This window comes from Pygocentrus nattereri, chromosome 24, assembly GCF_015220715.1.
Source record: "Pygocentrus nattereri isolate fPygNat1 chromosome 24, fPygNat1.pri, whole genome shotgun sequence".
Taxonomy (NCBI): domain Eukaryota; kingdom Metazoa; phylum Chordata; class Actinopteri; order Characiformes; family Serrasalmidae; genus Pygocentrus; species Pygocentrus nattereri.
The window spans coordinates 7,444,754-7,471,558 of NC_051234.1; the positions used below are offsets into that span (position 1 = coordinate 7,444,754).

General features: G+C 41.6%; 1 protein-coding gene across 1 annotated transcript; it reads right to left on the reverse strand.

Annotated features, from left to right (window-relative positions):
• Positions 1–916: 916 nt before the first annotated feature.
• steap4 (STEAP family member 4) lies at positions 917–26,205 on the reverse strand. The gene is made up of 5 exons (XM_017695780.2): positions 25,868–26,205; positions 22,578–23,029; positions 13,657–14,184; positions 6,782–6,946; positions 917–4,089 (listed from the first exon to the last, which is right to left on the reverse strand). Exons 2-5 carry the CDS (start codon positions 23,025–23,027, stop codon positions 3,820–3,822), a joined length of 1,413 nt encoding a protein of 470 aa, XP_017551269.1. The 5' UTR covers positions 23,028–23,029; positions 25,868–26,205; the 3' UTR covers positions 917–3,819.
• Between the last annotated feature and the right edge of the window lie 600 nt (positions 26,206–26,805).

The window sequence follows — 26,805 nt, forward strand, 5'->3', positions numbered from 1 at the left end:
CCTGAACTTATGGCACATTGCCACATCGCCCTCTGCTGGTGGCCAACAGCGCAGGCTGGGCCCTTACATTTCACTTGCAATTCATTGCAGAATATGGCAGTAAATTGTAACTGGTTTAAATGAGCATAAAGTTTATTATGTAATTTTACAAGTGCTCAATACGAACCTCCTCCAGCTGTATGGACATCATCAACGCCATAGTCAAACTCATCCCTTACTCGATTGAGCATGTCGGGTGTCCCTGAACTCACGACTGTTTCAGTGCGATTTCGGAGATCATCCAGTTTAGTGGAACCAACGATGAACATCCTGAGCTGTTGGAGGTTCACTGATGATGAAAACCACACTGCAGTTATAACGGATTCAGTCTTATTGAAGTGGAGAACGCAGAATGCTTTCTGCTCAGGGGTCTCATCTCCTCGCAGACTCAAGGGAGCCACCTCCCACTGACAGTCAGAAACTCTATGACCTCCTCTTTCAATTGGATTGTGATTGGTTGATGTTAGTTTGAGGGTCCCACCCCAATGACGGTTTAGTACCTTCATTTCTGAGAGTGTATTATGGTTAAAATGTCCCTAGACTGTATTTGACATGTACTATTTGGGCTTTTTACATGCAGTTTGGTGGGTTTTGAGCATTTATAGGCTGGAAACTATACAAGCAATCTGGTAACTTTGGCTCCAGCCCCACAAAGAAAATAGCGAGAAAATGGCTGTGTGGTGTGACCACAGGTTGACTCATGTGTGGTACAGGTTACTTGGTGGTAGAAATGAGGACAAATTCACAGGTTTGCATCCATTCCAGATGTAGTTCATCATACATCCGTACATTTTTTACCTCTGCTAAAAAACTATGCACTTCTTAAAAGGTGTTAATTCACTCTGTTTGTTTTCATTAGGAAAAAACAGGCATCTTACACTGCGGTTTTTATTATTTATTTCAGGAATACTTGGCACAAAAGCAGATGGAACTAAAAAAAAAGCTTTATATGTGACTGTGGTATTTTATCAAAGCTCTATACAAGAGTATCGCAGTCTGGACACGTGATTGACATTATGAATGACAGTCCTTTTCTACTCCACATGAGAGAGAAAGGAAAGCATTTCTCTACAGAAAAGAAGCAGACAGTGCAGGAAGTTGCTGCCCATGGCCGGATCGATTACATCTAAAGAGAAACGTCCTTTGAGAGAAGCTTGTGAGGAAATAGCTCAGAAACGATGGGAATTAAGAAGCCATGTTAAAGTGCTTTATACACTATGAGAAATGTGCCCTGAAAACAGCACTGAAAGCCCTACTGAGACTTCTAGATAGCTTAGAAGGGGTCAAAAGATCAGCAGAGCCACCAGAATAAAGTTGCTGATGGTTGATGATTAATGCAGTATAATACAATTGTGCTACTCTAGCTGTGCTCTAAACTCTTGAAAGTAAAGTTCCTAAAGTTTCTTTGTTAGTACAGTAGGACAAATTATGTTCTTGAAGGAACCAAGCATGGCTCCAAAGGACCCTCTTTGGGGCCTTTACTTTTAATATGCATATGTGCGTATCAAGAAGGTTTTAAACCTACACGAAATTAAATTAAATGAAGAACCAATGGATTTTAATCCTAATTTTAATCCTTTTCAATAGACAGTGACAACAGTGATGAGCCATCAATTTAACTCTACTGTTACGATCAGTTCAGGTCCGCATAGTGCAGTTGTCAGAGGTGGGTAGGGCCTAGTTCCATTTGCTCAGTTTGAGTGGCATAACTACTATCTTAGGGCCCCCCGTGCAAAGAAAAAAGTTACTGATGAAAATGTACAAACTACTGTTAATAACCTCTTATTCTCCAGGGGAAAATTGGGTCGCACTTTATATTAAGTGTCTCTAATAACTGTGTAGTTACACATCAATAGCCTATTTAACAACTGTAACTACTGGTGATTTAATCAGTGTTACAGATGGATTACAGCTGTACCTGTGTAATTACACATGTATATTTTGCCTCTTGTAATTACACAAGCATATCTTTTTGATACATGAGATCAGAGGTTTTTTAACATAGTACATTTGGTTTACATAATTACTGTAGAATAACTGTGTTGTAACAAGGTAACTAACCACATCACATTAATTGCCATTCTATAATTACCACTCTGTAATTGCACTGTACCTATAGAACAACTGAAGTTGCTACACAGGTGTAATTACATAAGACATCCTACTGTAATCCACCTGTAACAGTGACTAAAACATTAGTAGTTCCACTGTTGGTGCATAAGTTGTTCACATATAACTACACAGTTATCAGGGACACTTAATATAAAGTGGGACCAAAAATTTTGTTTTTTTCCATTTGAATTTGTGGCCAAATCGTAAGGCAAATTATTCAGTAACTGCGTGAAATAATGCAAATTTTTATTTTTTTTATTTATTTTTTGTAAAAGCTCCCTTCAAATGAACAGAGCATGCATGCGTTTTATGATCACACATATTGCTCTATGCTTACAATTTACAGCTGAAAGCCAAAAATCTTAGACGCTTGTATTATTTTATAAAAATAATATTTACAGAGCAGATCACTGAAGAGACGCCATCTGTTTATAATTCATAGCCCAGATTTGCGGAAAAATAGGTCGACTTTCAGTGGAAAACAAATTGTGAGCTCGGCTTCTTTTACTATGATGGTTTAAAATTACATCACCCATCTATTTAACTAGAGAGAACCCAGTTACAGCCTCGTACGACACCCACCTTTTGAGTGTAGATCATAAAATATTAAAGTTATGAAGAATATGACGAAGTGCATTGTGGAACCACCAGTGGTTCCAAGGAGTTAACGAGGCTACTTTTAACTATTGTCTCATTTATTATGTTGTGGGATGTGAATGATCCAGTTAAACACGGTTTACCATATAGGAGATGTCATAACTGTCTGTGTAGTGTGAGGCTTGTTGTTAAGAAACTGGATCTTTGAGTCATGAGTTTACAATTGTGTCAGTATCTATGAGGAGCCATATGGATCCCCAGAGATCCCCAGTAGTAACGCCACTGCTCAGTTCTGTACACTTAACATGTAAATGTAAATTCTAGTGGATGGATACACCTGTGAGATGATTTTACTTCTAATTAAATCTATTTGTAAGGAAAAGAAGCTACTTTGGCCTTCATTTTGACCACCAAATTTAGTCACTAGTTCCTATTTCTGGGCTTCACTTCATTCAATCCGTTTGCTCCATATTTGTTGATCACACTTCTCACTTTTTGGCTTTAGCCTTTTAATTTTAAACCAGTGTTCACCAACCTTGGCCTTGGAGATGTGCCTTCCTGTGGAGTCTCCAACCACAACCTGCCACACCTGCTTCTGGCTGGACCAGATGCATTGGTCTCAAGGAAGTAGGCTATGAGCCTGTTAGATGAGAGATCCTCTTTTCTGCTAGAAAGGAGATCTCCAGGGGGTTGTGACCACTGGATTAGACCAAAAGGATCCCAGAAATAGTGTCAAACCACCTGCAGTTTCTATGCTGATAGATGCTAGATGTGCTAGAGCAGGGTCAGTCCTGGATGCTGGAGATCTACCACATAGGAAAATCTACATGTTAGAGTGAGGTGTTGAACTTTGTGCTAGAGATCCGGTTGTACAGGGAACTTAAAATGTGAAAAGTCTTTGGACTAAATACTGGAGTTTATTTTTGCTAGGCTACTTTTACTTCTACTTCAGCCATTACTTCATTACAGTAACAGTACCTTTATTTAAGTATAGGCTCTGGCTACTCTACCCACCTCTGACAATTTCTGAGGAACTTTCATTTTCAGAGAACACACTGTGTTCAGCGTCCTTTACAGAATTAATGGCTGACTGCTCTTCTCCTCCTTGTGTGGCATGCCAGCTGATCTCTCCCAGCCCTGACGTATGCGGGTGATGGTGCGGTCCATACATGGAGTAATCAGGAACAATTTCAGAACCAGAACCACGCAAGGGACCACCAGCGACACCATGTAGCCAGGCGGCATCCACCACTTATATGAAGCGGGCTTCAGGAACTTGTCCCAGCCATATAGAAAGGCATGAGCTGTGCACAGCAGCAGGGTCAGATGGCCTAGTTTAGACTGAGATAAGAGACAGCATGGATGAGGATTAGTTCAGAGAACAATGCTAATGTGGCTAACAGTGAATGAAAGGAGAAAGCTAGTTAGAATGAAGTAAATGATGTCGTGCTAGCTTCCATGCATGTGTGTCATAGCCATTGCTTTGGTTTGTCTTACTCTGCTCATTTGTCCATGATAAGTCCATCCCTCCAAGAAGAAATGAGGGAACAGATTGAACCAAAAATGCTACCGTGGCTAATAATGAAAGCATGTTGCCACCTTTTAGCACGATGGTCTTACTCTTGGTGGCTATAGTCATTTTTCAGTGGTTCATTATTTTGGTCAAACCCTGTGGCAATAAAAACAATATATCTTTAATAATGTCCTATAAACAGTGAGGGGGGATTAAGTCTTCAGATACTTTTGCTCTTGCTATTAAATATAATTTCAGTGCGTAAAATTGGTTCAAATTTTATCATGGAATGTGTTTTGATGTTATACTTAAAAATATAACTAAGTACGTATTTATAAGCATAAACAAAGATATGATGAGGGAAAAAGTATTCAGACACCACAAATGAATAACAGTACTTTGTTGCAAAGCCATTCCTAGCAATGACAGCTTCAAGATCTCTATGGTAAGAATTTGCTTTTTGTAGCATCATGGGTCAAGTTTGGCTCATTTGTCTTGGCATTTTTGAATTTCCCGGGATTAGGACGTTTCGAAACCCTCCACAAATTTCCGGGAGTCAGGAGTCGGCCCTGCCATGCAAGCACCTTCACCTTTTTTAGACATCAGTTGAGTTATTTTGGCTAAATGTTTGGGGACCTTCTCTTGTGAAACATCCATCATCTCCCCAGATTCAGTTTCTTTTTGGTGAAGCTGAATTCTCCCTGAAATGTCCTGATATATCTCTTCAGTTTCCATCACTGACATCTAATACCTCAGTTGGCAGTAAAGTAGCTCTATAGCTCTATAACCTGGTGCTCCCACCTTCATACTTCACTGTAAGAATGTGGCATTGCCATAGGGAGCATAGGGGGTTAATTAGTGTTTAGAAGTTCTACCCTTATTGAATATCATGTCCTCTCATGTTACCCTTTCCCTGCGTTTCATGTTGGGGTAACATTGGGCTGGGCTGCCTGTTAGAGTGCCTGTTAAGAAATAAAAGATCTTTTACCCATATGCACAATGCTGTCCAGGCCTTCTTCGGGGCCGACGCTACAGTATGGTTCTCTTGGGATGCAGTGTAGGTGCAGAGATGACTGCGGTGCAGCTCAATGCTTATTGGTCTTTATGCAACTATTGTTCCTGCTGCTTTCAGGTCATCATGCAACTCTTCAAGTGACCACCAGCTTCTCTCTTACCTTCCTCATCATTAGTTTGAGAGAAATCTTGCATGGTGCAACCATCAAGGGCCAATTAGTTGTGGTTCCATGAGCTTTCCAATTGCATGTTATCAAGCCAGTTGCACTGACAGGGATGTTTGAGGCCTTTGCTTTGGTTGTGTAGCTTCTTCAAGCTTCATCATGATTCCTACTTGTTGCATAAAATCTTTCAATGGCAAAGTCTTTTATAACGACACCAGGAGCTGTTTTCATTCCATTTTAACCTTTTCATAAATGTATATTTCAGTATAGTCTCTGAATACTTTATTCCCTGTTAATATATCTCTGTTTAGTATTATTGTCATATGTATAAGTGCAAGGCCAATTTGAAGTGGCTATATGCATTAGAAATATATAAAATAATGTATAAGACAATGTGCAATTTTTTGTACCATTTGAAAACACTGCCATTGTGTGAACATCTTTCTTTTCTTTAATGTAAGTCAATGGAACCAGACTTTTTTCCAAGTCATTTTGGGTCATTTCTTTTGGTCCATTCATCATGAAATTTTTATTTATTTATTTATTTTTGGATTTTTACCCAATTTTGTCGTTTCCAATTCCACCCACTAGTTAGGTCTCCCCCAATCACATGATGCTACCAACAGTAGCAGGGTGAAGGCTAGCACAGGCTTCCTCCGAGACCTGTGAAACCAGCCACTGCTTCTTTATGAAACATCTTCACACAACGCCATTGGACAGCCGAACGCGCTCAGAGGAAAGCGTCAACTGCCAGATCTGTTACGTCAGCTAACAGACGCCTGCCCTGACTAGCATCGCGTTGAGTGATGGGGGGAAAAGGAGGATCCACCCTACCCACCCAGAGAGAGCAAGGCCAATTGTGCTGTAGCATCACCAGGGATCGAACTCACGATCTCCTGAAGATAGGGCCAATGGTTAGACAGTTGCGCCACTTGGGAGCCTGTGTGAACATCTCCTGACACATCTACCAATAGAAATGGTCCAAAATTATCAGTAGTAAAACCTTTTTACATTGCTGTACATTAAAGTTAAGAACATCTTTCCCTCTTTTGCAAAAATGCCAGTTCAGAGATGCAAAGTCGTGCTACAACAAAGACCATATATAATCCTTCAGATCTCAGGTAACTGTAGAATAACATACATACGAAGAGTTGTATAGTCTGGAATTGAAATGAAAAGCATTCAAGAAGGAGCAACACATCATATGTAGAAGTATGTAAATGTATCTCTATGTGTGATAACATACGATTAGATGTTTGCATACAGAATCTCATTATGACTAACACTTTGGATTCACCGCTCTCTGTGGTGTAAAATATTCATTGAGCTTTGGCTTTAATACCTGTATGCAGCTGAATTCTCTCCAGTTGAGTGAGTTGCTGACAGATGGGAGAGACGTGATTCCCAACAAAACAAACAATGCAAATCCCAGCATTCCCATAGCCAGGTAGGAGTCGGAGCGCCAGGCCATGATGTTTTCGAACTCGTAGGTTTTATTCTCTTTGATCTGGAACAGAGCGATTTACTAGGTTAGCGTCTTGGAAGCTTTAAAGTTTGTATGCTTACATGAAATTCTGTTGTAGAAACATTCCTTGCTTTATTAATTTTTTTAAGTTCGGGCATTTATGGTATTTTGGTGGAAAGTAGGGCTGGGTAATATGACAATATAACAGTCTGACACTAAATGTGCTTCTCTATTTGTCCAGCGTAGCATGCAGAGGGTGTGAGGTCTTGTCCAAAATGGCTAACAGCTTGTTGGGAGTCCTTTATTAATATTACGTTAATGATTTATGTTACTATGATTGTTTTTTTCCAGTCCAAATAAAGTGCTGACGTTACTATTGGATTTTGCCTTTTGACTCACAGCTGCCACAAATTTTAGAGTCTAACATAGAAGTAATAAGTGATGACATCACTTTGTCCAGGAACCTGTTACAGTTTGAGAGGAGTAATTAGCAATTTGTGATGAATCATTTTTTGAGTAAGTACACCCATTTTGATATTGCCTAATACTACAGGTGAATCAATATATTGGCATTTCAATGTCAAAAAAGCAGACCCTTTCTGAGACCCTTTGGACTGACTATACAAGCTTTCGTTGACCCAGTAGTAACTGCCATCCATGTTCACGTTTTTGTCGTTTGTGTCTTCTTGTTTTTCAGTCATACCTTCATCTTTCTCTAGCTGCTTCGTTATTATTTAATTAGGTGAGTCACATTTATATCGAGTCATATATTATTTAACCTTTTGCTCAGTTACTGCATGAATTACTGCTGGGAGAGAAGGCATGCTAGTTTGATTCATCGTGCCAGCTGCTGGGTCATTCTCTGTAGTGTGCATACTTGAGTAGAAGTCCACATCTTGGTCTTTGTAACCAAGATTTCTTCTGCATTTACCATGCCCTCTATATACTGCAGGAATCAGTCTGGGAGAAAGCTTCTGTAATAACACTGATTTTCGTGATACCATCCTTATGTTTGGCACAATTTTGGTTTTTGGTGTGAGACACAGATGAATTAGTATCGTAAAACACTAAACTGGGAATAAAAGCACCACAATGAATGGGTTTACATGCACATAATAATCTGATAACTGCTGAAAATCAGTGTCAGTAATCCAATCAATATGTTTACATGCTCTTGAGTAATCAGATAACGTGGAAACTCTGGGTCTATATGGGTCAGACAGTAATCAGATCAGATAACGTGGAAACTCTGGGTCTATATGGGTCAGACAGTAATCAGATCAGATAATGTGGAAACTCTGGGTCTATATGGGTCAGGCAGTAATCAGATCAGATAACGTGGAAACTCTGAGTCTATATGGGTCAGACAGTAATCAGATCAGATAACGTGGAAACTCTGGGTCTATATGGGTCAGACAGTAATCAGATCAGATAACGTGGAAACTCTGAGTCTATATGGGTCAGACAGTAACCAGATCAGATAACGTGGAAACTCACAGACGTTTACATGATATAAACATAAAATCTCAAACCTCATGATGAGGCATTTTTTTAAACATTGTGACACTTTAACTGAATATATGAACATACATCATTTAAAAGAATACTTAAATCTTTTTTTTTCATGTTTGGTTTCAGAGCCTCTTCAAAGTATTGTGCTACATCTCGCTGTAACACTGCTTGTTTGTTTCTATTACCGCGCTCTTTTTCGCACATGCTCAGGCTGGGAAATGCGAAAGAAATCAGAGTAAGAGTTCACACGCAATGAGAAATCTGATTACTGAGCTAAATCTAGCACTATTTCTCAGATTTCTTAATCGGATTTCTAGATCAGAGCGTGGTGTTTACATGACCATTTGAATAATCGGATAACTACAGAAATCCAATTACGATCGGATTATTGAATGCATGTAAACTCACTCATTGCCTTCTGAAGGAGATCTTGCAAACTTTCTACGCTTTCTTTGTGGCCACATACTATCTAGAGTATGGGTTCTTAATTTTAGTCCTAGGGACCTCATGCCTTGCACAGTTTGAAGTTCTCTCTACCCTCAACACATCTGCCCTGGCTCATTAAGGGTTGAATAATTAGCTCTTCATTTGGATCAGGTGTATTGAGGGTAGAGGGAACTTCAAACTGTACAGGGCAAGGGGGTCCCCAGGATTGGAGTATAAAACCCCTAATCTAGTGTAGTGGTCACTTACACTGCCCCAGCCTATCTGGTGTCTAATTATCTAACACTTATGCACCTGATCAAGCCAATGAAGGATTTCTGAAGACATTAATAAGCTGGAGCAGGCCGAACACATTATGGCTGGTAAAAGGACCGGTTTTAATGACCACTTCACTTGGATGAGGCAGGCTTGCTACAAACTCCTACCTACAGCTTAGTTGGTCCATGATTATTCCCTTCAATAAATCTAAGACAGCAAAAAGACAACATATCAAATGTTGAAATTGTGAAATTTTATTGTTTTTTGAAGCATAATGCCCATTTTGAGTTTGATGCCAGCAACATGTTTCAAATAGTTGGGATGGGGGCATGTTTACCACTGTCACTTCTTCTTTTAACAATACTTTGTAGGTGTTTGGGAATGGATGAGACCGACTGCTGTAGTTCTGAAAGTGAAATGTTTCCCCATTGTTGCATGATATTGGAATCAGCTACTCAACAGTTTGGGGTCTCAAAATGCAACATAATTCACCAAATGGACTGCAGATCTACAGAATTGGACTGCAGGCAGGACTGTTTAGCACTTGGACTCTTTTACAACAGAGCCATGCTGTTTTATTACATGTAGAATGTGGTTTGGCATTGTCTTGCTGCAATAAGCAAGACCTTCCCTGAAAAAGACATCATCTGGATGGAAGTTTATGTTGACATAAATTGTGCTTTCACAGACATGCATGTCACCCATGCCATGTAGATTAATGTAGCCCCATACCATCACTGATGCTGGCTTTTGAACTGTGCACTGATAACAAGTTGGATGGTCCCTCTCCTCTTTAGCCCAGAAGATGCAGAATCCGTGATTTCCAAAAAAAAAAGCTCAGATTATGACTCATCTTAAATGAGCTCAGGCCCAGAGAAGGTGGTGGCATTTCTATACCCTATTTAGGTACTGCTTCTTCTTTTCATGATAGACCTTACCAGTCTTTTGTTGCCCCTATCCCAACATGTCACTGCTGTCAAATTCAAATTGGGTATATATTTTTTCAAAAAACAATAAAAATTCACAGTTTCAACATTTCATATTTTGTCTGTGTATTATATTCAATTAAAAAATACAGTTTAAATGGTTTGCACATCATGGCATTCTGTTTTTATTTAACCTGAAAGACAGAGATAAATATTATTAATTGGATTAAAAAAATCTGTTAAAATGTGTTTGTGTGGACACATTGCTGTGGAGATTTAAATGGAGATTAAAATGGATGTAAATACAAAATATGAACAGTGGTTTCTGAACTGGATTACAGGCTGAATCATGGCTGAAATGTCCTCAAAGTCACTCTGGACATACAGGGTAAATCCTGATAGTCAGCGGGATGTACAAATGGCTTTCTGGTTTACTTGACAAAACATAAATGTTCAACCAGTGATCAATAAATTATATTTGTATCGGCAGATTTTTCGTCCGTTTTTGAATTGTATTTGTAATTTGTAATTGCAATTTCTGACAGCCACACTATTATAACTAGAACATTAAGACAGTGCTAAGGTAGGCTACAACTGACTCGGTTGCTTCAGTTGAATATAGCCTGAAGCTATAGCCTTCAAAGGGGTTTGGAATCTAGCGTTTAGCCTATGCAGTTAATCTTATGGCAAAAAAGGTTAAAAGCTGGGAGCTACCAACTTTATGTTGATTGTTTTTAACCTTCGCATATGAACTTGAAGCTAGCCTTGGTAAGGCCATATATGTTGGTTAACTTGGGTTATTAATTCACAATAACTTCAAGTAAATGGACTACGTTACATTACTGTCATATCTTTTATGTTAGCCTGTTTTTTTTATTCAATAAAGCTAAAGCTTTGTTTATATAAAACACATTGCTGAATTTGTCACAGATTTTGTGAAGGAACATATTTGGCCCTCTCCATGGATCACCACCTTATCGTGGTGGAGGGGTTTGCGTGCTTGAATGATCCTAGGAGCTATGTTGTCTGGAGCAAAAGCTCCTGGTAGGGTCTCCCATGGCAAACTGGTCCTAGGTGACAGGTCAGAAAAAGTGTGATCCATAATAACCCTCTATGAAAAGACAAGAACAGGACTTGTGTACCCTGCCCGGAACAGGGCTACCAGGGCCCCACCCTGGAGCCAGACCTAGGGCCAGAGATTATGTCAAACCGCCAGGCCACTCAGAAGGGGAAAGCTCTATACCACTAGCACTGTATATAGTGGAGATGGTGTGCTGCTGACTTCGACTGAAGACGTCATTGGGCGGTGGAAGGAATACTTTGAGGACCTTCTCAATCCCACCGACACATTCTCCAGTGAGGAGGCAGAGTCTGGTGACATGGGAATAGGCTTGTCCATTACTGAGGCCGAAGTCGCTAAGGTAGTTAAGAAGCTCCTTGGTGGCAAGGCTCCAGGGGTGGATGAGATCCGCCCTGAGTTCCTCAAGGCTCTGTATTTTGTGGGGCTGTCTTGGCTGACACGCCTTTTCAACATTGCGTGGACATCGGGGGCGGTGCCACTGGATTGGCAGACTGGGGTGGTGGTGCCTCTTTTTAAAAAAGGGGACCGGAGGGTGTGTTCCAACTACAGGGGAATCACATTCCTCAGCCTCCCTGGTAAGGTCTATGCAGGGATACTGGAGAAGAGAGTCCGGCTTATAGTCGAACCTCGGATCCAGGAGGAGCAGTGCGGGTTCCTCCCTGGTCGTGGAACACTGGACCAACTCTTCACCCACTCCAGGATTCTGGAGGGTTCATGGGAGTTTGCCCAACCAGTCCACATGTGCTTTGTGGATCTGGAGAAGGCATTCGACGGTGTTCCCCGGGGTATTCTGTGGGAGGTGCTTCGGGAGTACGGGGTACATGGCTCTTTGCTAGGAGCCATTCAGGTCCTGTACAAACAAAGCAGGAGTTTGGTTCGCATGGCCGGCAGTAAGTCAGACTCATTCCCTGTGAGAGTTGGACTCCGTCAGGGCTGCCCTTTGTCACGGATTCTATATATAATTTTTATGGATAGAATTTCTAGGCGCAGTCAGCGGATGGAGGATGTCTGGTTTGGTGACCTCAGGGTCACATCGCTGCTGTTTGTGGTCCTATTGGGGACATCAGGCCGCGAACTTCAGCTTTCGCTGGATCGGTTTGCAGCCGAGTGTGAAGCGGCCGGGATGAGAATCAGTACCTCTAAATCCGAGACCATGGTTCTCAGGCGGAAAAGGGTGGAGAGCCCTCCCTGGGTCGGGGATAAGCTCTTGCCTCAAGTGGAGGAGTTCAAGTATCTCTGGGTTTTGTTCACGAGTGATGGTACAAGGGAGCGGGAGATTGACAGGCGGATTGGTGCTGGGTCAGCAGTGAGGCGGGCTCTTTACCGTTCTGTTGTGGTAAAGAAAGAGCTGAGCCATAAGGCAAAGCTCTCGATTTACCGGTCAATCTACTTTCCCACCCTCACCTATGGTCATGAGCTTTGGGTAATGACCGAAAGAATAAGATCGCGAAAACAAGCGGCTGAAATGAGTTTCCTCTGCAGGGTGTTTGGACTCTCCCTTAGAGATAGGGTGAGAAGTTCGGTCATCCGGGAGGGACTCGGAGTAGAGCCGCTGCTTCTTCACGTTGAGAGGAGTCAGCTGAGGTGGTTCGGGCATCTGGTTAGGATGCCTCCTGGACGCCTCCCTCGGGAGGTGTCACAGGCAAGTCCACCTGGGAGGAGACCCCGGGGAAGACCCAGGACACGCTGGCGTGATTATAGAGCTAGTAGAAGTGGCTGGGGAAAGGGAGGTCTGGGCCTCATTGCTTAGGATGCTGCCCCCGCGACCCGAATCCCAGAGAAGCGGAAGATAATGGATGGATGGATGGATGGATGGATGGATAGATGGATGGAACATATTTGGCTACATTTACATTACAAGCCTCGTTGCTCAAATACCTCTCTGACATGATGGTTCACACTTAGTTTAGGTAAGTGATTGAAACCTGTCATTAATGTGAAAAAAGCGGTGTCCTGAAATGACCCTCATGAGCTCATCCTACTCAGTAACGTCACGTGAATGAGTCATGTGCATCATCAGCACAAACTAACAAGCAGAACGAGCTTCGCTGAGAAGATCATTAACTCTGATCATCTCTCAGCTTCATTATTAGAGCGAGACGAAGGAGAAAAAGGTGGGATGAGCTGCTTTTCCATCATTTATAGGCTTTCACATCTGTTCGGCGCTGCTGCCATGGTAACGCTGAATGATGGCGCAGTGGAAAAAAAGCACACGAATTCCGATCTGAGCATCACATTAAGGTCACATGGCCATTAATCAGATACATGTCTGATTTAGGACATCACATGAAAGTGGCTCAGGTCGGATTTGAAAAAGATCAGATTTGTGTCCACACAGCCCTGAAAACATCAGATCTGAGACATGTTAGGGCACAAATCTGTCCTGGTAATGTGAACACAGTCTTTGTGTATGGAGAGGCCCTGATGGGTTGGATTTCATATGTGGGCTGAAAATGAATAAACCTGCTCATAGCAGTAAGTCCCGAGGTCTGAAGATGAGAACCACTGACATAAAGAACACAATTACTCACTATTGTGGAAGTGAAGGTGACTCTGCGATGGTAAACATAATATCTGATGGGGATGGCGAAGGTATAGAGCACATGCAGGAAAGCGAAGGCTAGAGCCAGCAATCCCAGCTGCTTTCTGCACAGCATCCAACGGTCCAGCCAGTCGGGAAAGCGGCGGTACTTGGTGCCATTGTAGAGCTGTAGGAAGGCCGCCATGATACCTGGCAGGTAGCACAGCGCCAGCATCACCAAAGCGACCATCGGGAACGCTTTATTAGCCAGGGAGACCATGATGCGGAAAGAAATGTCCTTCTTTTCCATGACCCACTTGTAGATGACATCCTGGATTAACACATAGATGAAGAAAACTGCCAGCAGTCCAACAGCGATACGGAAGGGTAGTCTCCACATGGGGAAGAGCTGGAGGGGGATGTCCTCCAGCTCAGAAGCTGCTCTCAGGGACCCTCGGTCCAAGGCGGTGAGGCCAAGACTGTGGGCGATGTCCACCACTGCTTGCTTAGCATCAGGGTTGTTGCCACAGATCAGCACCTGCAAAGGTGATAAATACAAATACAGTGCTCATCAATATTTTTGGGATTCTTAGTTTTTCAAACTAAAATAAACGATGTTCATTTGTTGGCTTGCAATGATTTAATGGATCAACGCAATCATGAAAACCCCTATGAAATGGCAACTTTAGAGGAGAAATCATTTTAATTTGATCTACTATGGTAATGAGATCGTTTTCCAGGTATGTTTTACACCATTTCTATTGCTTCATTCATCCTGAAACTTCCACTCAATACAAAGAACTTGCTCCCTGCTTTCATGGCTCTCGTGGCTGGCATCGTTGTCCTCCACCTCTGCCATTTGTGTCCCTGGGCAGAGCTCAGGCTTTTCACTCTGTCCCCCACTCACTCGCAGTTCTCCCCCGCCCTCCTTACGGTGTTTCGTCCTCGCTCCGAAGTCGGGCCACAATGACGTCCGCCAGAGGCAGGGGCCGAACTCCAAGCAAGGATGAAGTGAGGGAAGTGGGCACATGCCACATTGGTGTTTTCAAATGGGATATATCTTTTTGAATGATTTTCCATTCATTGTAGCATTCACCTCTCCCCTGGGCCCTGATGATGACCGTGAGAGCTGGCAGGATGGCGGGGCCCAAACTCTGAGCGAGGACGAAGCGAGGGGGGTGGGCACATGCCACACTGGTGTTTTCAAATGGCATAAAACTTTTGTAATAATTTTCCAATGACATCAAAACTATTAATCACTGTGTAATGTGTCCATCCCCCTGATGATAACCATGAGAGCCGGCAGGAAGGCGGGGCCCAAACTCTGAGCTAGGTCAAAGCCCCACAAAGATGGTGGGGAGAGGAGAATACCGGGTGATTTTTGGAAACAAAATCATTGAGAGTGGTTTGATGGGAAATGATTCATAGCAGAGAATTGCTGACTGGAACCTGCAAAACCTGTGGACTAAAGAAAAATTTTGCCAAATTATTCCTTTAAGTGTAGTGTAGCAGAAAAAAAGAAACTCCTCAAACATTTGACATGGAGCGTAGGTAAAATAGCAAGAGAGGCAGAGAAATACAAGTTGTCAGAAGTGGCTCAGAGCAAAAAATATCCACTTTCATTTGTGTGAGTTCTTAAAGCCCCTGGGTTTGAGATGTTATAATTCAGTGCTGTCCTTGAAAGCAATTGAATACAAAAAAGGAAAAGAAATGAAGAAATGGATCTGGGAATGTTATCTCAGTCCTTTTCTTCTGAAGAGCAGACTTCTGTTTGTATTTTCAACACAATGACCCAGATAATTCATTTTCCCAGCTGACCTACGATTCCAAATCTCAACTGCTCGTCAAAGTTCAAAGACCCTTGGCACCAGCATGGGCCTGATGCATCACTGATGAAATGCTCAGATTTGCAATGAACCTCTCTGCAGACTCTCTGTACTACACAAGTTTAGCACAGTGTGTAGTTACTTTGCCCTATAGGTAAACATTAAGCTTGTTGTTGTGTACTGGTTCATCCTTATTTGGACACATCAGAGGTTTTCACACATTGCTTAATGTTTAAGTTGGGTTTTGAGTCTCTGGGGTGGGAGTATTCAGAGGGCTCTATGTACCCCCATTAAAAATTTCATGCGAAATAGCTTTATGCCACCTCAATCATTTTTTCTTAACATAACTTAAGAGAAATTACATTAACTTTGGTATATTTACAAACATATATATCACTACTGTCAGAAAAAACCTTGTATTTTTGACATAGTTTGAAAATGCTGGTGGCCATACAGCACTGCAGTGTTGGCAGTGGGAGATTGCAGGGAGGCCCTTGGTGGCCTAGGCCCCCTTGGCAGAAACTGGCTCTTGGTACATGGAATGTAACCTCACTGGGGGGAAGGAGCCGGAACTTGTGTGTGTTCAGCATGACCTTGTCAGCTTGCCCTCACCATCTCCCCTTTGGTGTGCCTCTGATTCCATCTACAGCTTGCTACTTTATCCTGCTAACTCACTATTTAGCAACAAAGGGGTTGCACGGTTAGTAATAGCTCAATTAGTTAACAACAAATTAACACAATTAGTTAATAACAAAACAAGAACAACTGTGCATCACACTTAAACCTGACATTCTCAGAAATGATCTGAATTACAACGTTTGCTTAGCCAATTAGCTCACTGGGGCTAGGCTCGTTGATTGTGTTCTTATTGAATAATCTGCACTTTTTGGTTCCCTGTATAAACATTGGTGATCCTACTGACATCAACCACCATGGGATCTCTGTCATAGTATGTATCAAATAGGAGATCTGAATATGGGGCCCTGGAAACATAGGGCCCTGGGAACATAGGGGCCTGGGAACCATGAACCCTGCAAATACAGGGCCCTGGAAACATAGCACCCTGGGAACACAGGGCCCTGGGAACATATAACCCTGGGCCCTGGAACATAGAACTCTGGGAACATAGGATCCTGAGAACATAGAACCCAGAGAACAAAGGGCCCTGGGTGCACAGAAGCCTGGCAACATAGGGCCTAGGAACATAGTTCTTGAGAAAACAGAACCCGTGCACATCTGTGAAGGCACCATTAATGCTGAACGTTGTATACATTGCATAAACTCACAGATCACAGCATGTTTAATGTCTTTGCACCTTATTCTCACTACCTCACGTCCAGAAACGTGCGCTGTGTCGGCACTGCACTGTCCTGTGTGTTTACTGTGTTTAATGTCTGTTTAATTTATCGTATTTATTATATTGTTTCTAGTTAAATTTTTTGTTTGCACACTATGTCTGCATGTTTGCACTCCTTGTTGTTCCATATTGTTTCTGGAGGAACGTAACTTCACTATACTGTGTATTTGTACATAGATGGAATGACAATAAAAGCCTCTTGACATGTTTTGGCAAGATATACTGCCATCCAGACAGGGATGGGGGAGTAGCTAAGTAGCGCACTACTTTTTTTTGGTTAGCTACAAATATAAGTAGCTAGTAGCTGTAGCCACTACAGTTTTATGAAATGTAGCTAGTAGCTGTTGTGCCTGCAAATTTTTGTGTAGCTATAGAGTTTATTTTCGCTCCATTTGGCACATTATGAAATGGTAAATATGCCAAATGAGCCCCCGAACTGCTGAGAAGCTGAAATCCTGCATCAAACAAATAATGGAAAAACATTTAATTTTCAAAACTTCTCAGTTCCCAAATGCTTACAGAGTGTTGTTAAAGGAAGAGGTGATGAAGAACAGTGGTAAACATACCCCTGTCCCAACTTTTTTGGAATGTGTTGTTGGCCTCAAATTCAAAAAGGGCTTTGTAGTACTTTTCCTTTAAAAATATGGTTTACTCATTTTGCACTTCATTGCATTCTATTTTTATTTACATTCTACACAGTGTCACAACTTTTTTGGTAATGGGGTTGTATAATGTGAGCGTGGCACTAAACTACATTAATCTAGTGGCATGTTGTGCTTCCTTTGGCTTTTGGTATAACACAAATTTGTCTGGGTGTAGATTCTACAAGAAGCTGGAAGTGCTATTGCATAGGTTACTGCAAATTGGACAGCTCAGTCAACGATGCTCTATAGAGGTGAAATTCACTGAAGCAATAAAAACTTGCTGTCATGTTGCTGGAAGGATTCAGTGAGATACAATACAAGGTATGTCCAAAAATATCCAGACACCCATTTTAATGAACAAATCCAGCTACTTTAAGAAGCACCCGTTGCTGACACAGGTGTGCAGCTGAGCACACACAGCTTGTATAATCTCAATAGAAAAGCATTACTAAGACAGAAGATGCTCTGGAGCAGCTGTACATGAGCCTAAGTTCACCATGCATACTGGCTAGAAGGCTAAAGCTTCCAGCATTAGGCTGTGAAGCAGAGTGTCTGTGTTCTCGGGAGTGGAGCTACATGCAATACCTTCGGAATGAACCAGAGTGATCCAGAACTGACCATCCAATGCTCTTGTGGCTGAATGCATTCACACCCTCACAACAATGTTCTGACATCTTGTGTAAAGCCTCCTCAGAAAAGTAGAGGCTGTTAATGAAGCAAAGAGGGAACAACCTCCCAACGGATGCCTTAATGAACGGGTGTCTACAAACTTTTGGACATAGTGTTCAAGGTACTCATCTTGCATGTTCCCAAATTCTGATTTTTCCATCAGGATGATGGAAGAGCAACTCAGATTTGTCTGACAAGTCAGCTTTTTAGCCCTCCTCAGGAGTCAGTTTTGATGCTTCTGTGCCCACCAGACATGGACTTTCTTGTTCTTCACTGACAGCATTGGCACCTGACAGATCCATGAGTGTTGTAGGCCATTTGAGACGAAGCCCGGTAAATGGTACACTCTGTTGTTGAATTGCCTGGTTGGGCCCATCTGTCTGCTTGCATGTTTTTCCTCATTCCCTTTTGACCCCTCTGACCCACAAGCTGTTAGCCGGGAAGCTTTTCGCTGTACACACCGTTCTCAGTAAACTCCTGAAATAGTTGTGTGTGAAAAGAACGGGGTGTAAATAATAATAAGCCAAGAGTGTTGCATAACAGTTTAGGATATTGGAATTGGCCTATTTCACCACCTTCTTTTGCAAATGCGGAATGTGTATTGGAAGAAGGCGACACCGGTTTGTCAGTTCTATGTACTGAGCTATGATCATGAAAATACAGTTTTCAACCCTGCGGCACCTTTAAAGAGGAAAAGGGGCAGAACAACTTGAAACAGCTGGTTTGTTTGTAGTTTGTATAGCTGGCTAATGCAATAGGTAATTAATGTAAAGTTTTAGTTAGTTTAAAAAAAAACCCAAAATCTATAACTTACTAAAACTTCAGCTAAAACTTACCCAGCCATTTCACTGTATTTTGCCTGTTTTCTTTCAACACTCAACAACATTCACTGCATATACCAAGTTTATTCATTTGCTACATTGGCTGGTTCGAATCTAACTCATTTGGCTGGTGTGCATTCCTCAAAACGAGGATTCACAATCAGGCAAGGGCAAGTCCGAGTTGAGTCTCGAGTCAGTCGTGCAGCTCAAGTGCGACTGTGTCCCAGAAAGAGAAGCGTTTTACATCAAACCACTCTCAATGACTTTGTTTACATCTTAATTTACTTTTGCAGACATAAAAAAACTGTGGAATCCCCATTAATACCTCCAGAAAGTAAGTACTTATTTCAACAGAAAATAGATATTATTTAACATAAGTCAATCTGGACATACTGCTACCCAAAACAGAGAAAAAAATCTGTCAGGTAGGCACTTTTGGGGGCAGGGTAGGGGGGTTTAGCAATGTTTCGTGACATTAGTTACTTTGCACTATAGGTAAACATTAAACTATTTCATGTGTACCTATTCACCCTTATTTGGCCACACACACACACACACACACACACACACACACACACACACACACACACACACACACACACACACACACACTCCCAGAGCTAACAGAACGTGGCCAGTGACTCGCAGAGGGAGGTCATAATTGCTTGCTTGGGTTTAGACTCCATGAACCCATTTTCCCCGGCCCCCCACTGACGAGGAGGAGCGAGACTTTTCCATGATATTGGCCTCATTTCACAGATAATAAGCAGTAACAATAGCGAACCACACATACGCCTACGCATCCGTGTTACCCTGCCATTGCGAGTGCCTAACTTTGTTGTGTTCCGAGTTCCATGCTGTGCTTTCTGCTTTCTTGCCAGGGTGATGAGATCGTACTTGAAGCATGAAGTCTGAACCTACAGCAGCTTCTCTGACAGCTGAGAACAAAATTCGCGTCTCTGGAGGTGCAATACCATTCTGATGTATTTCCAACATACATCCCTGCCCGCCAAAGCTAATTTAACATGGATGACAGCAGGCCGGATGTTCGGAACACGTCCATAAATATGGCAGCAGACAATTCTAGCGGCAACTCCAGCGCTGGCCTGGGTGTTTTGTTTCAGATCATCCGGAGAGAAGAGGCTACAGCTTGGAGGCGTTGAGGTTTGATTAATTATTACACAAGTCTGGGGTTTTGTTGTAGATCAGTTCCTTCAGTTACTTCACACTTTGATCCACTGATGTCGGACAAAGATTTAGGATGGATTACAGATTACGGCAGAGATTGTGTTTGTTCGAGATTGCATTACAACATCCGCTTTATATTAGAAACACCTTGTATTTTCACTTGCCACTTAATAAGGTCTGCCTACCTTATAGGAGCGTAACATAAGTAGATGATGACAGAGTGTAGTTTCACTGCTAGATTGAAGGGAGTCCGCTATGCAAGAGTGTCCAGTCTGTCGACATAAACTGACCACTATTGCAGGGCTAACAAAAATTATTCATGACATCAGATGGACTACAGTTCCTAACTGTACACTAGCAAAGCAGATCTGCGAGTGTTTCTAATAAAGTGGCCAGTATATTGCTGCTATGAGAAGAAAACCTCTTTTTTCAGTTTTTGCCAAAATTTGAAAGTGTCTGTTGTCCTTTACATTGTTTATAAATTTCATGATGAATGGACCAAAAACAAAGGCCCAAAATGGCTTGGAAAAAGTCTGGTTCCATTGACTTACATTCAAAGTAAAGTAGGTTTTTTCCTTTTCCTGTAAAGTTAGCATTTTGGAGAGGTTTTTCTTCCAACAACAGTGATATGTAACTTCTTACATTATGACTGTTGCCTGGTACTTGATGAATTTTGCCAGAATTCTCCTCTTCCACTGTTAACAGGGTGGTCCAATTTTAGGGTCATGTGTACATAAGCAGTACCCCCACCCATCATGAGTCTCATGCGTTTTTTCCCCACCTACACAGCCTTAAGAAAACCACGATCCCCCTCTGAGCAGAGATTCTTACAGAGTAAAGGCTAACAACCAAGCGAAAGCTACCCTAGCAAGCATAAGTGGGATATTCAGCTGGCTCATCTTTCTGCCTGCCATCTGTCCATCCATCAATCCATTCAGTTCATTTGTTGATTCAACCAGCCATGGCAGCATTCCCTGGATTCCCTGCACACATGTCTTTAAGACATCATCAAAAAATAGAATGATGATGTTTTTAGTTGCTGTGGTCACAGCAGAGTCCAACCACCTGCATATGTACAGCCTGTTTCCCTCTCCACTTGTGCTGTTTAGTTCTGCTTCAGTGGAGTTGCAGGTAGGGGGTGTTGGACTGAGGGCATCAATCATGCATGCTCATTAGAATTTTAATATCACCACCAGACAGTTCTCAGACAGCCTGATAATCGATTTTTCGGGCTGTGTTATTATATTTTTTATTAACTTTGCTGCATGTTTAATATAACACTCAATTGTAGTATCATACAAACATATTTATTGTTTTACATCGACATGTTCCCTGGGACTTCACTACAATAGACGTAGGTGCACCAACACACATCCTATAGTCATTACAGTGACTGTATTTGACTTAAATGCTAGGAAACCCCCCTCTGATTATAAATCGTGAAGGTAAAAGGGGCTTTTGAGTCTTAAACTACAGCCGCTTTGGGGTGGATTGTTGGGTATTGGCAACAAGGGAGGCAGGTAGCTAATGTTACTGCTAGCAAGCCAAAAAGCTAAGGTTGGGAAGGTGCTTGGCTATCTGGATACTGAGTGGGTGAAAATCTGTTACTGGTGTCCATTTTGTGCTGTTTTGTATGTGTTTTAGTGTTTTTTTAATGATTTTGTTTGATGATTGTGGTATGACTTAAACTAAAGCTATCTAGCACTGTTGTATTTATTAGACTACAGACCAGTGGCCAGGCCAGTGGTCTCGACCTCTGGTCCGGGACAGCTGCCTTCCTGCAAAGGTTAGTTTCAACTTTAGCCAATAAGCTGCCCTGCCCCTTACAGATCCAACAAATCAGAGACTTGGAAAGAGATTCATTAGCTGGAGCAGGAGTGGCAAATTGTGATTGGAACTAGGCTGCGCAGGAAGGTAGTGCTCTAGAGCCTGTGTTGGAGACCACCAGGGTAAGCTAACAGTCAGGACTGGATGACAACACAGGGATTCCAACTGCTTGTAATACAATGATGAATAAAAACAGGAAAACACAAGATATGATGATGCAATCATGAATTGGTTGGTATAGTGAAGTCAGTAACATCTCTGCTACTGAAACTTCCCTCTGGGATCAATAAAGGATTCTGATTGTGATTCTGATTCTACACTGTAGACTGGGTTTCAATCCCCTGCTCAGGTAATCACCCTATACTATCCCAATAAGAGTCCTTGGGCAAGACTCCTAACCCTACCTCCTGTGTAAAATGATCAAATTGTAGGTCGCTTTGAATAAGAGCATCTGCCAAATGTCATAAACGTAATTGAATTCTAAATTTCATCAAAAATCACAAGAATAAATAAATGCTTTCTGGTTAAATAACGTTACTTATAACCTCAGATGCCTAGAACTTTAGCACAGTACCATATGTTGTCATCATTGTTCATACCTGTCTGTTGGCATCCAGCCCCCCAGATTGCAGTGCCCATGCGGAGATGGTGTTGAAGGCTTTGACCACAACAGCCCCTGGTACCAGTGTGCTCAGGTATTCAGCATTGGATTGTGGGTACAGACCCCTTCTTAGGTTATTACTGATATCCACCAGCACTTTTCCTTCCAGAGCCAGGCTCAAAGAGCTCAGAAAGTCATAGTGCTCTCGATGAACAGCCACGAAGATCACTCTGGCCGCCTGAGCCGCCTCCTCATGGGTCATAACCTTGGCCCCCTTGGGCAGCAAAGCTGAGTTTTTGGGGTCTCTGGATCCGTAGACGACCTCATACCCCGCCTGGAGCAAGCGGAGGCCTAAAGAGCGGCCGAAGTCACCCGTGCCGAAGATACACACCACATCTTGCTTACACAGACCGCTCAGTGTGGTCATGGTAATGGAGTCTGGCTTCATATCTACACATAAATAAAAAAGAAAAGGAGTTGATTGGGAATTATGGATCTTAAGGTGGTAAATCAACTGCATCAACATGAGCAACAGTTCATCCTTTACCAACTGAAAGAAATGTTTTAAGGAGAGATGCTGAAAGACTTCATTTGGTTGCCATTCAATGTCTATATTTTTTGGTTGTAAATTCCACCAATTTTTCAAAATGTATGCCAGTTAAATGGATTAGATGTAAACAAATTCATTTAGAGTGGTTTGATGTAAAGCCTTCTATTCTAGAGAAACTTGAAAAGTCAGAATTGCTCACAGTGGTGGTGATAGGAACCAGGCATTTCAAGAGGTTGATGCATCTAAATGCTCCCGCACAAAAATGATAACATTAAAGGATTACAAATATGCTGCCTGATGTCTGAGAGAATATTTTACAATAGCTTTGATAGACGATTTTGGCCTAAAACATGCATTTTTAAACCCATTCATGGTACATGCTGGACACTTTATAAAGGCAAAATAGTCCCCAGAGAATTCTTTTTCAGATTTACCACTATTTTAGCATCATCAACATTATATATAAATACACAGAAAACACATGTAGGTTCACTGGTGCTTGTGGATGGTAAATACAATATTTACATAGTTGTGTTTTAGACATGGTGACCCCTGGTTCCTATCACCACTACTGTAAAGACATCTGAATGAGTACATTTCTCCACAGTGAACCTTTTCACATTAAACCACTCTGAATAATTGTATTAGCTCTGCATCAATTGAATTTTACAGAAATTTCCAAAACTCTAAGCTTGCAAGGCTAATAATTAAAAGACCTGATTCTATTTGTTAAAATTGTGTTACTTCATTTTTTTTTTGATTATTGCATTTTAACGTGATGTCAAACATCCAGTTAACACTGGGCTGCCTGTTCCAGGTCATCCAGCACTCTTCTATGAGCTCTAGTATTCAAGATTTACAGGCACTCAATAATACAATCACAATCGGATTTCTGCAGTTATACGAATGTTTAAATGGTAATCTAAACACGATACTCCAAACGAGAAATCCAATGAAGAAATCAGATGAAGAGAGAAAGATTTTAGCTCAGTAATCAGATTTCTCAGTGCATGTGAACTCTTACTCGGATTTCTTTCGGATTTCTCAGTCTGCACATGGAACAGGCGGCTGTACCGGAAAATAAGCGAGTAGAGCTACAAAATGAAGGATTGAAATATTCTATATCTTCTAGATTTCGTATGTGCACATTTTCAGGTAAAGTGGCGCAATGTTTTTAAAAAATAATGTGGTATGAAGTTTGAGTTTTACATTATGTTTACATCACGTCTCCTTCTGTGAGTTTATTCGCTGGTTGTAAAGCAGAAGTCTGACTGCTGTCGGACTCATGTAGACCTGGAGTTTCCCCATTATCTGCTTACTCAAGCGCATGTAAACGTGTTGATCCGATTACTGACAAAATCTGAATTTCCACAGTTAACTGATCATGAAGTGCATGCAAACACACTCAGTGTTAGAGGGTCTGCTTTCATTTGCTGCTGGTTGGATTATGCAATGGCTGAAATATGAAGCAAAGAGTGAAAACAGTGCCAACCAGCCCCGTGCTCCCCCAAACAGTTCAGTATATGTTTAAAATTTTCTCAATCGTATTCAAACTTGTAATCAAACTTTGAGAAAATCTGTGATTCTACGACTGAAATATTTGCAAGATCCAGTCACCCACCCCAGTCACCCACCCCACGTCCAAAAAGAGGCAGCAATTTTGTGTTAATATGTGCAGGAGTGTGTTCTGCGTAGAGGAGATGTTACTTATTGTTACTTAGAAAATTCACAAAATGTGTCATTTGACCAGGGGTGCCCAAACTTTTGCACACGGCTGTCCATCCTTAAGTTTCAATTGACAGGAAAGCCTTTGTTCTTTGGTTTGAAGTTCATGGTTAAGTAGTCTGGTCATGTACATACACTTGAAAATGAAGGTTCCTAAATGGCTCTTGGTTTTAACATGTGGTTCTAAAAAAAAGAGAAAAACTTCCATTGGAAACATTTTGAACTTGTCCTTATGCAGAGGTTCTTAAAACATTAATGTAGCCTCCTGTAAACTCCTTGGAACCACAGGTGGTTTCGAAACGCACTTTGTCATATTTTTCATAATGTTCATATTTCATAAGCTACATTCAGAAGCTGGGCGTCGTATGAGGCTGTAACTCTTCTTTCCAGTCAAATAGACGATGTCATTATAACCCTTATAATAAAAGAAGCTGAACTGTTTTTTTCTACTGAAAGTCGACCCGTTTCTCCACAAATCTGGGCTGTAAGCTTTAAACAGACGGCGTCTCTCCAGTGATCTGCTCTGTAAAAAATTACTTTTATAAAATAACAGAAAGAGCATCTGAGACGTTTGGCTTTCAGCAGTAAATTGTAAGCATAAAGCGATATGTGTGGTCAAAAACACATGTTCGGTTTATTTGAGGGGAGCGTTGGCCAAAATAAATAAATAAATGGAATAACAATGTACATTTATTTCATGCAGTTGCTGAGTAACGTCATAGAATTTGGTCATTTAAATTCAGGTGGACGAACCAAAACATACCCTGGGGAATAAGAGGTTAAGGTTTCTTTCATTGATAGATGCTCCACAGAACCCTTTTGGCACTTTTTATGTATACTATACACGACCTAGGTCAGGTCTTAGAAGCAGATGTTTGCAATTGGCATCTTAAGTCTGGTTGTAAATCTTTGGCAGGAGGAGAGGATACATTGAAGCAGTTTTATAGCCGAAAGCAAGGTACTTAGGAGAATTTACTTCAATCAGAAATCGACCGAGTTAGAATGTTACTTACATGCAGAGAAGTGTCTCCCAAGATGCTCCAAGGCTTTCTTAACTGTTACAGTCAAACGTCTTCTTCAGCAACCCTTGTACCCGATTCGTCTCCTTGAAAAACTCCAGAATGCTGAAATGCTCAAATGACTGTTTTGCCTAATTTCTCATGGAGTCATAGGTGTTGGTCATTTGTGTCCATTTGCCTCTCTTCCAGCCCTGTGTTTCGCAAATCTGCTGTTTTTTGTTACGACTCGTCTTCACGCAGTGATTTCAAAATAGGTATGTTTCCTCACTGACTTCAGAGCAGTGGCTTTCCTGTTAATTGCACAGGACTGTATTCGCTTAAGAAGCCACAAGGCTGACTGAAGACTGTGTGCGTGTGGGTGTTTGTTTTGCCCATATTTTTGTGGGGGTTGGACAAGGGGTTGGATAAGGGGCAGGTTCAGGCAGGACGGCCCAGGCTGTGGCTGCTGTCCAGTGTGGGAAACTCTGGATTTTCCAAAAGTGTGGCCACGTGTTTGTGTTTGTTTTTGTACATTTTTCAGGCTAAAAATAACCTTGTAGCCAAAAAGAACACAATGATCCCACATCTGTTGCATCTGTTGTTTCATTGGTTTACAACTGAAAGGATCCATTTTCTATATGGTTACTGAGGTTAATGTCAGGGGTAGCTTTTGAAAATGACTTATGGGAAGTTTTATGTGTGAAAATACTGTTAAATATTGGGAGAAATAAAAAACAGAAAGACATTGTGACCTGTACAAAAGTAATGGGACATTTTATATTTGATGCATTATTTTATTTTTCCCCCCAGTATTTTAAATAGAAATTGTGCATCACAATTGGCAGAAAATGCCATATTTAAAGTAAAATTCCCACAAAATTTTCGCATGATGATATGGTTAAGATAGATGCTGAGGCGCATATTGCGCAGAGGTTGCTAACCTTCTGCAGAGC